The 11,384-nt window shown below is 46.4% G+C and overlaps 1 protein-coding gene across 1 annotated transcript in view; it reads right to left on the minus strand.

Annotated features, from left to right (window-relative positions):
- Nucleotides 1-3,834, minus strand: part of OVOL2 (ovo-like zinc finger 2) — a 63,772-nt gene extending 59,938 nt beyond the window's left edge. Inside the window, exons 1-2 of the mRNA XM_006860633.1 lie at nucleotides 3,735-3,834; nucleotides 2,867-3,099 (exon numbers count right to left, since the gene is read on the minus strand). Coding sequence (XP_006860695.1) covers nucleotides 2,867-3,099; nucleotides 3,735-3,834 — 333 coding nt within the window. The remainder of the gene's footprint in view (nucleotides 1-2,866; nucleotides 3,100-3,734) is intronic.
- Nucleotides 3,835-11,384: the final 7,550 nt, after the last annotated feature.

An 11,384-nucleotide genomic window follows, 5' to 3' on the forward strand; every position in this document is an offset into this window, starting at 1 on the left:
TAGGAAGATGTGAGAATTCCTGAGCCCACAGGCACTGATCTAACCCTGGGGGCTATGGTGGAAAGTGAAGCAGCCAGCTGGACTGAAGTGCAGGGAGGTGTTTGTGAACTCCCAGACTTGCAGCTAGTACCCATTTGATGTAGCTTGGGTGGATAGTTGACCAGAACTCAAACCTAGGATGATAAAAATGTTTGATACTAAGAACAAATGTCAACTGCTACAAGTTGAGGAATTAGACTTTTGCCTATAAATGCAGACTCAAAATTCCAACTGGAATGGAAAGATTCTTCATATCAAGCAACAACCTTGTTTCCTCAGTATATTGGGTTCGTAGGGATGAGAAATGTTGACATTGGCTATCAGAAATGGGGGATGGGGTGTTACATAGGTATGAAGTGACTGGCTTTCATCAGTACACTTAATTTCAGAACGAGGGGAGCAAGGTAGAATCCCCACTGAATAGTTTCCCTCTTTTACAGATGGATCTGGTGAAAGAAGATGCGGAATAATGGTAATACAGGATTTTATGACTCAATTGTGAATAACTGTTGGCAGGATTAATTGTGATTATAATTGTAGAAGCTGTATAACTAAAAGGAGGGAATAGTTAATCTTTCATTTCAGGAATAGACGATCCCAGGACCATCAAGAAGGAAGAGCATGAGTGGAGCATGACATCACTCCCTAAAAAGCAAAGACAGCAGAGACAGTGGCAGAAGTGATGGCAGGGAAAGACAGAAGCTGCAGGCTCTAAGACCATGGACTAAGATGGGCTCTATGCCTGCGGGCAGGAAGCTGGCTGACAGAAGGGGCACATTGGACATTTAAATGAATATATATATATATTTTTTGTTTTGTAAATGTACATCAAATATTTTTGCCTTATTTATTTGTGAAATATATGATGTAAATGGGGAACCACAGGGAAAAAGTACGATAAATGTTGCAGGGAAGGGATTGTAATAATTGAAATGACACAATGTGTAAAATTTGCTGAATGTAAAGCTGATGATCTTGTCTGTAAACTTTCACCCAATTCACAATAAAAACTTAAAAAACAAACAAACAAACAAAAAAACCCTCATCAGGAACCATGGAGAGAAGGCTCTCCAGAAAGGTTAGGAACACACTCTGGACCTCAATCCCCATTCCAGGGGTAGCAATTGAATTAAAGAACAAAACAAAACCCAAACTCACAGTGACCCTATGGGGGAACAACAGCCTCATCTTTCTCCAGCAGAGCACTAGTGGGTTTGAACTACCTAACCTTGCACTTAGCAGTCCAGCGTCTAGGCCACAGTGCCACCAAGACTCTTTGGGGGTAGCCAAGCCAGAATCAACTGGTAAATAAAACTAGTTTATTATTTCCTTAAATCCAGGGTTTCAATGGCGAAGTGTGCCTGAGATTGGAATGTTATTGTTGTTGTTAAGTGCCGTGGAGTCAATTCGAACTCATGAATGAGAGCTTCCCAAAATATTGGTTAAGAAACTGGATCTTCCTCCTCTGAAACTTTCTAGATGAATCTGGGAAATTGAAGGTAAGAGGACCAAACTGGATAGTCAAACGTCAAACAACGTGGCAATTGTCTTTTCAGCCTGGTGATAAATATGCAAGTGGGACACTTAGTGGGATTTCATGGACAGAGCTACCTGCAGCCTCAAGCAAAAAGTCCCTTCCCACTTAAACCCGCCTGGCCTAGAAGCATCTCAGGCAAGCTGATTTGTGAACCCGAACTGTGCCATTCACAAAGCTAAAACCCAGTCAGAAGCATCTCTAAAAGACGTTTTTCTTTTGTATTCCAGATCGTCTCTAGTCTACATTCAAAACTAAATGTGCCCTAGTCCCAGGAACAAGGAATACGCACCAGAAAAAGTATGGAAGGCTTTCCAACCCAGAGCAAACTCTCTTCCTCCCCTCCCATCCCCCTTCTGCCCTCTGCTGAGGAAGCCCGGCAGCTCTGGAGGGAGCTGAAGTTATCAATCAATGAGGGTCGGGAGTGAGCACTGGGTGGTGCTAAAGCCCACCAGGCTAAGAAATGGGGTCCAATGATTCTTAAAACATCCACCCCAGCTCCAGGTGGCTGTGAGTCCGTGGAAGTGTAAATCAGTTCCTTACACTTGGGGATACAGGATGCGTTTGAAGAGGCGATCACGTTAATTCTACCCAGGAAAACGCAGATAGATGTTCTGATAAAGTGTAGCCTACAAGTCTAGAGGACTCAGAAGGCCCAGAGGCAAGACAATAAAGGGGAATACATACCCCAACCCACTGGAATGTAAGGAGGCAGCGCTAAGGCAATTTGCATTTGAACTCTTATCCATCAAATTTGATTTAGGATTTGAGAGACATGACAGATCTAAAGCGCCAGGTGTAGGCCGCCTGTCTAATCAGCACTCCGTGAATAGCACCAGGAACAGTAGCTAACTGTGAGAGACCCACTGTGTGCCAAGCTGCTGCCATTTTTTCCCCCCAGGGCAACGGGAAGAGTGTGAAATTCAGAATATACATGGTGTGGGCAGAACTGCTGGGGTCCCTTCTTTCGAATCACCAATCACGGGCACCTAGACGGCAGGCTTATTCTCAAGACTGGCTTGTTGACAGAGCTACCAGAGCCTTTTAAGCAGTTTCAGAGACCACACTCCCCACCAAGGAACGGTCGCCGGGTCACAACCATATGGAAGACCGCCAAGCCGGCGGAAGACAAGCGGAGGCGCCCTGGCCGCGACCCAGGGGCAGGTGCAGGCGCGGCGCGGCGGCCGTGATCGGGCCGGGTCACCAGAGTGTGAGGCCAGGAGGGGTGCGGGCCCGGGAGTCCGTCGCCAGGGCGTGGTGCAGGCGGCGGCGGGGGCAGAGTCGACACTGTACCTTGATTTTCGACCTGACGACAGGGCGCTGTTTCGCCGCCAGGTGTCCACCAGGGCCTTCGGTGTCGCCAGGTTCGCTGGCTTCCCGCTCGGGGGCGCGCGGGGATGAGTTGCTCTCGGTGCCTCCCTGCTCCCCGGCGCTGCTGCTGCTGCTAATGCCGCCGCTGCTGCTGCTGCTCCCGCCATCGCTACGGCTGTCCTCGGGGGGTTCCTGGAGTAGGCAGTTTAGGCCTACTGCGGAGGGTGGGGCCGCAACCGAGAGACACACACACACACACAGCGTCAGTTTGACCTGCGGGCGGTACCGTCGCCCCACCCCGGACCTGGGCACCTTGCCAAGTGGGCAACGCCGCGGGGGTGGGCGAGCAAGCCAATTGCTTGGTCTCCTAAGAAAGCTCGGGGTGCTGAAGTCTACTCCTCCGGCCCAGGCCCGGCTCCCACGAGGAACTGGGAGCCATGCACAAGGGACCTTGAGCCTTAAAAGTCCTCCGAGGAGAGGAGAGGGTTGAGGGGTACAACATAAAAACGTGGGATTTAGGAGTAGTCCCTACTTGCTTCCCCCACCATACCCCGGTCCTCCCGGGCTATCTCCGCTTGCACTGCAGCCAACGGTCCCGCAGCCGGGCAATTAAATGGTGCTCACTAGGGGAAAAGGGGGCGACCGCGTCGATTTCCTAGGCTCTCCTAGCTGCGGGATGGGTCCGCACCCTCCTCTGCCAGAAAGCCCCTGTCCCTCTCTGAAGGAGGAGACATAAGTGGAGAGTTCGACCCCGACTGACTGCCAATGGGACTGAGCCACCCCTTCCCCCACCCCAGAAGCCCCGCGCCCCGACCCGGCTCCCTCGACCCGGCTACCTCGCAGCGCTCACCTGGGATGTAGGTGTCTGCCCTTTCCTCATCCGGGAGCTCATTCCAGCTTCGGACCGAGACCCCATGGCTCCTCCTCTTTACCAGGAAGACTTTGGGCATGGTGGGCCCCTACTTCGGTGGCGACCCTTTCGTTCTTCTGTTCCGCTAGGGGCGGCCTCAGTGGCAAAGGCACGGTCCCCAGCTACCGGCGCCGGAGCCCACCTTCCTGTCTCGCTGGTCCTCTCCCTCCACCCCTCGGTCGGTGTGGCGCGTTCGCTGAGACTCCGAACCTTTCAGCTCCGCGCCACCTATACCTTAAATCGCTGGAGAGACCACGCCGGAAAAAAAGTTTCATAAAGTGGAATAGAAAAGGCACCAGGAAACTTGGGAGTGAGCATGCGCCGTGCCAAATAACGGTGTCAACAAGATCGCTACCTGTTCGACCGGTTCCGGCGGCCGTGCTGCCTGTTCCAGCCCTTCCTTAGGCATGAATGTTTGCAAAAGAATTTAACGTCTGATTCTCCCCCTCCCCTTTTTAAGAAAGGAAGGACATTTTAAATGTCCTTCCCCATCACTTCTACATCAAGGTAAACTTCTGCTGGCAAACCCCAGAACAACTTCCCAATGCTCCAACCAGTCCCTTACCCATACCAGTTGGGGTCCCCGGCATGGATTTGGTTATAACAAGCTCTGCAGAAAATGGCTCAGTTCTGGAAATTGGGAGTATTCCTGGGCTTCCGAAATCTCGGCGGGCAGAAGAGGAATTGAATCCGCGGGGCAACGCCCCCTGGAGTCTCTGATGGAAGGGAGACCTAGTAACATAAGCCCCCATCATGTGCAACAGCCCCTCAAACACTGTATATACTTTTAAATTCTGCATCTCTAAAATATTTTATTTTACTAATTTGTGCCATACAATCTAAAGTAGTCGGTTTGCTCCATCAAAGCAGCTTTCACCACAAGATGTAGCACCTCAAGAACCCCTTTACCTCAAATAAACACACAATGGGGGGGAGAAGAAAAAAAACCGAGCCCGTGCTACCCTTCACCTCAAATAAACACACAATGGAAACAAAAGTCAAGCCCGTGCTACACAAATGCAGCTTCCCTCCCTAGTCCACGGTATTTCTTTCTTGTTTCCCCTCACCACCCGCTCCCCAAATTCTGATACCGGTAAATAACCTTTTAGTAAAAGTCGGTAAAGTGAAGGTTGGCTACTTTTCCTCACCGCCCCTACCAGGGAGGTGGTAGGACAGTTTTGCATTTGTTTTTGTTTGTTCCTATCGACCCTTGTACAGGGAGGTAGAAGGGAGGGAAGGAAGGTGAGTTAGTAAGAAAGTTTTTTGGGAGCAGCAATGCCCACCTTGGGGGACGCATTGCCCTTCCCAGAACCCCTGCACACCGCCCAAGCCTGGGTACGCCCAGGCACGCCCAGCGCCGCCTCCCCGGCGGCAGTGCGCACCCCCTTCCAGAGGGGTGGGGTGGGGTGGGGTGGGGTGGGGTGGGAGGTGGATGATCAGATGTATTTAGCCGCAGGGGGTTGCGGCATGCGTCCGGCCGGGGGCTAGCTGGCGTCCGCTGCTTGCTGATCCGCCTGCCTCACCTGTCTGTAACCTGACCCGCTGCGTGCCCAGCCCACAAGGCCCGAGAATCAACACAGCGGTTTTCCCCGTCTTCATGTGTTCTTCCGCCTAAGAAATGGCCCTGGAGGACACAGCAGCATGGTAACGGATTTCGACGTTGGACTAGAGTTTTCTCCCGACACACATCTCCAGGGACTGAGGAGGGGACAGGCCGCGGTGCCTCTGGGTCCCCCCTTAGGGGAGCAAGCCTGCCTGGATTCCAAATTTTCGCTAGGAAAAAAAAAACTAAACTAAAAAATGAAAAAGACTTTGATCCCAGTGAGCCAGGGGAAGTGGAATACCTGGCTTTTTCCTTGCTTTATAAAGCCTATGGTTCAGCTTCTGGGAGACTCTGCACGTTTATTTTTATCTGCCAACAGACCATTTCATTCAAAATTCCTTATTTAACAGAAGAGCCAATTCCATTAACAAAGTCCACCCCCTTTTAAAACTGGATTTCTATTTCAATGCGATCTATCTACAATACCTGGACCACCCTTATCTATGTCTATTATTTTAAAAGATTCTGGGCACTCAGTGGGAGGTATAAAACTAGAAACCTCAAAAAGCAATACAATGTTTAGAGGTTTGAGAGGAAAGAATAAGCAGAACCGTTAAAATTTTATTTTTAAATGACAAAGTTTAATGAAGCCAACATGAACCACAGCATCCTCTAACCTGAGACCAGAAGAACAAGATGGTCCCATCTTCCACTAGGACCCACACTGACCAGGAAGGACCCAAATAGAAGCTCCCAGTTAGAATGGGTAAAAATGTAGAACAAAATTAAAATTGAAAAAAAAATTAAAAGGGACCAAATGTACCTGTCTGAAAGAGACTGGAGAAAAATCCAAAAAATTTTGAAACTGAAAATATTCCCAGAGGCCACCTCTCAGCTAAATAATGTTGTTAGGTGCTGTAGAGTTGGTTCCGATCCATAATACAACAACAGAACAAAATACTCCACAGTCTTTGCCATCATCACTTGTCCGTCAGTTTGTCACACTGTAGAGGCTTGCTTGTTGCTGTGATGCTAGAAGCTATGTCACTGGTATTTTGAATGTCAACAGGGTCACCCACGATGAACAGGTTTTAGCTGAGCTTCCAGACCTGAGTCTGTCTTAACAGACTCTGAATAAGGAGAGGCAGACTACGTTCAAATGTTTAGTCACTGAAAACCATATCAATAGTAGTGAAACACTGTCGGATAGCACCAGCCAAATAATAGTCAAGCCTATAAAATAAACAATAAACCATGTGGAAAATGTGCTCCTTAAATTAATATGAAACCAAAAGGGCAGGATTTGCCCAAAACCAAAGATGAGAATGCAGGAGTGGACAGGGAGACTGGATGAATGGAAATGGTGAACCCAGAGAAGAAATGGGAGAGTGATAATGATCTTGTGGGGATCCTAGTCAATTTCATGGAACAGTTTATGTATAAACAAATTATGCATTACTGATAGGAAAACTAATGTAAATGTTCTTCCAAAGCACGATAAAACGTGCTAAACAAAAAAATTTCAAAGCCTAGAGTTGAAAGGACATAATATGGGCAGCACTGACTGGGAACCCCAAGTTCTACAGTTCAAACTGCTCCTTGGAAACCCTATACAGGTTGCTACAAGTTAGAATCGACTTGATGGAACTTAACAACTCTATCCAATATTGTTGGTAAGTGCCATCAAGTCAGTTCCAACTCATAGCAACTCTGTATAGGCTTTCTGAGGAGTGGCTGGTGAGCTTGAACCGCCAACCTTACAGTTCAAAGTGACCTTGCTGACCAGCACATTAGCCACACCAGGACTCCCACAATATTGGGGAGCTATAATCCTTCACAGTGCAGGTGTCATGGTTACAATTTCTTAACTTGGGTAGGCTGTATCTATGTAATTTGGCAGACATTTTGTAACCATCCTCCATAATGTAATCTGATGTGAATCATCTGAAAGGGAGCCATGCCAGTGTGAGGCAGGTGCTAGCTGTGCTGCCCTGGTATCTGGATTCGAGTGTGATCTGCTCCAGACATACAGAACCTATAGACCCGCCATGCCAGTCAAACCTAAGAATAAAACTGACCAGAGAAACGAAAGACCTAGACAAAGAAAAATACAAAACACTACTATAAGAAACCAAAAAAGATGTGCAGAAATGGAGGAATATACCATGCTCATGGATATGAAGACATAACATTGTGAAAATGTCAACACTACCCAAAGTTAGGCAAATTTGCTGCACAAGACCTTTTTAAAGCATTGAAGAGCAAAGATGTCAGCTTGAGGACTAAGGTGCGCCTGACCCAAGCCATGGTATTTTCAATAACCTCATATGCATGCGAAAGCTGGACAGTGAATAAGGAAGACCACGGAAGAATTGATACTTTTGAATTATGGTGTTGGAGGAGAGAATATTGAAAGTGCCATGGGCACAAAACTTCCGTTTTGGAAGAAGTGCAGCCACAGTGCTCCTTGGAGGCCAGGATGGCCAAACTTCGTCTCTCATACTTTGGACATGTTGTCAGGAGGGACCAGTCGCTGGAGAAGGATATCATGTTTGGTAAGGTGGAGGGTCAGAGGAAAAGAGGAAGACCCCCAACAAGATGGATTGGCCAAGTGGCAGCATCGATGGACTCAAGTGTGGCAACAGTAGTGAGGGTGGCCCAGGATTGGGCACTGTGCATAAGGTTGCTATGGGTCAATACTGACTCGATGGCACCTAACAACAACAACCTTGAGAATGTGGCCTGCATTCAATATATGTGGATGTTCTGGCAAAACAAGCTCTCTTTTGACCCTGCTTCTCATTTGTCACCCTCTAACCTCTGATTTTTGGGATATGAGCCAGCAGACTGATGACTGATGTGCAGATTTGGGGATTCAGCTCCCACAAGAGTGTAAATTTGCAGCCTTCTGCTTGATCTGCCATTTTTAATTTTGTCAGCCACTACAACCTGTGGCACTGTGGGTTAATGCGCTGGACTGCAAAGTCAGTTTGAGCCACACAGTCAGCAGTTCCAGCTCTCCATCCACTTCTCAGAAACCCTATATAGGGTCACTATGTATTGAAACCAACTCAACAGTACTTAACAACAACTACACGGATTAGGAAAAACCTCCAATTTGATGCCTAACCCATGGATTTGGGACTTGCCAGCTTCCACAACTGAATGAGTCATTCTCTTGAAATAAATCTAATACACTTGATACTGAGAGTGGGGTGCTGCTCTCATAAATATTTTAAATGTGGAAATGATTTTGAACTTGGGTAATGGGTGGAGGCTGGGAAAGTTTTAATGTGCCTTGTACTAAAAGCTTAAGGATCTCTGGTAGCATAGTGGTTACGAATCAGGCTGCTAACCTCAAGGTCGGCAGTTCAAAACTATCAGCTGTTGCGTGGGAGAAAGATGAGGCTTTCTGCTCCTGTCAAGATTTACAGCCTTGGAAACCCTGTGCAAGGTCACTATGAGTCAGAACTGACTCCACGGCATATAACAGCAACAACAATACTGAAAGCCTAGATTGTCTTGAAGAGACTATCGCCAGAATTATGAACATCAAAAACAATTCCGAAGAGCACTTAGAAGAAAGTGAAGAGAGCCATAGAGAAAGTCTGTATCATCTTAGAGAATATATATAACACCATGAAAAGAATGCTGCTAGACAGGTGGACATTAACTACGCTTCTGGTGAGGCTTTGAAAGAAAAGAATGAGCATGTGACTGGAAAATTGAAGAAGTATGATGTTTTTATGCAGTGGCAAAGAACGTGTCTAAATTATATTCAGATATTTGGTGGGAGTTGAACTTAAAATTGATGAACTTGGATATTTGGCTGAGGATATTTCGAAGCAAGAACTTATTTCACAGTTCACAACAAAAAGTCTGTTTTAGAAAAGTGACTGACTACATTTCATAGAAAGCTTATAAAAAAAATCTTAAAGGGGTCATATGGTTTGTCCTTGCTGATTGTAGTAAAATGCAAGGGGAAAGGAATTTTTCAATGAACTGTGCACAATGAAACAAAACTAAAGATTTTGGAAAGTCCTGCTGTACAAACTAGGGACATGAGTCCTAGAATTTTCACCAAGAATGTGATTACACAATTTTTTGCTAAAGAGAATAAACCTGTGACTTATGGATCTAACCAACTCCCATAGCAGAAAACCCAGTCAGTGTAGACTGAAGGGGACAGGAGGAATCAAAGGAAATTAGACTGTCTTCCTCTTGGAGTACTATAGTCAGGAAATAGGACAAAGGAGCTACATTTGTTGGCTCTGGTAGCGTAGTGATTACGAATCGGGCTGCGAAACTTAAGGTCAGTGGTTCGAAACTACCAGCTGCTCCGCGGGAGAAAGATCAAGCTTTCTACTCCCGTAAAGATTTACACCCTCGGAAACCCTGTACAGGGTCGCTATGGGTCGGAACTGACTCGACGGCACTTAACAACAACAACAAGCAAAGAAAAGAACCATCTTTGGAGCATCTTGGAAATCAATAGAACTGTTGGAAAAAGTATGAGAAGCAGAGCTGCCTGGGTCTCGTAGGATGAGGCCACAAACTCTGGGGTCTCGAAGGGTAAAGATATGGCCTCCTAAGTTTCAAAGCATAAGATAAAATCTTCACCAACTTGGTTCCAGTTCCACAGTGTAGGGCTGCTGCTATTCATTTTGGCAAAGAGGATTGGGTGGCTGCTCAAAGCTAGTAGGCCTGCTATGCCCAAGGAGCAGAAGACTGCGGCCTTCCAGAGCTGAGGGAGTAGAGTCAGCACTCAAATGCACTTGGAGAATGGGACTGCTCAAAGCCAAGGGAATAGAGTTACCATGCCAGAGGCCTGGAATGTGGAGCTGAAGCTCAGGGCCAGAATCCAGAGAGCATAGCCAGCACCTAGAGTCTGGAAGTCGGGACCTTTGCCCAGATAGTCTCAGAGAACATAGAATTCTTTTCAAGATTTGAGACCTAATATAGTTTGTTCTGCTGGGTTTTGAACTTGCTTGGTGTCATTATCCCTTCTCTCCTTCTGGTTTCTCCCACTGGAAATGGAAGTGCTTACTTGTGTCTGTTTCACCATTGTTCTTTAGAAATAGATTATCTATAGTCTAGATTTCTCAGGATCACAGATGAAGAGTAATTTTGCCCTAGGATGAAATACTAGTAAAGTTTCACCCAAATCTAACTTAGATGATTCAGAAGATAAAGTTGGACTTGGAATTGATTTAAGACTTATGGATAATGTGATGGGGTAAATATATTTTGTATGTGACAAAGACATGAATTTGTGGGGGGTGGGCAAAGGGTGGAATATTATAGAATGAATTGTGTCCTTCCAAAATATGTGTTGTAGATTCTAACTCATATATCTATGTTTTCTTTTTTATGTTAATGAGATATGATGAGTATGGTGGTGGTGGTTATGTGCCATGGAGTCGGAACCAACTCATAGCGACCCTGTACAGGGTTTCGGAGGCTGGAAATCTTTATAGGAGCAGAACGCCTCATCTTTCTCCCGTGGAACAGCTGGTAGTTTCGAACTGCTGACCTTAAGGTTCGCAGCCTGATTCATAATCACTATGCTACCAGAGCTCCCTATGATTAGTATAGGGTGGGTCTTAAATCAATCTCTTTTTACATATAAAAAAGATTACAGCAGCAAATGAGAGAAGCAGAGATTGGATAAACACATGCCATGCCACATGATAATTCCCCAGGAACAGAACTTGAAAGACAAAAAGATCTCCTTGCAGAGTCATCAGAGAGAGTAACTCTTACCCTAGAGCCAGCGCCCTGAATTCAGATTCCTAGCCTCTTCAACTGTGAGAAAATAAATTTGTTGGTTAAAGTCACCCAATTATAGTATTTCTGTCATAGCAGTACTAGATAATTAAGACAGCAAATGTGTGCTTACCCACCCTTGGTTTTATACTGCCAGTGCTGGGGAGATCTCTACCTTAAAAAAGTAGCCTTTTCTGTAGTTCAACAACGATTTTTAGAAAGCTTTTTCTTCTACTACATGGAAATCTACTTTCATGAACTTCCATCCTCTCTCCCTACTC

This window comes from Chrysochloris asiatica, unplaced genomic scaffold, assembly GCF_000296735.1.
Source record: "Chrysochloris asiatica unplaced genomic scaffold, ChrAsi1.0 scaffold00039, whole genome shotgun sequence".
NCBI lineage: Eukaryota > Metazoa > Chordata > Mammalia > Afrosoricida > Chrysochloridae > Chrysochloris > Chrysochloris asiatica.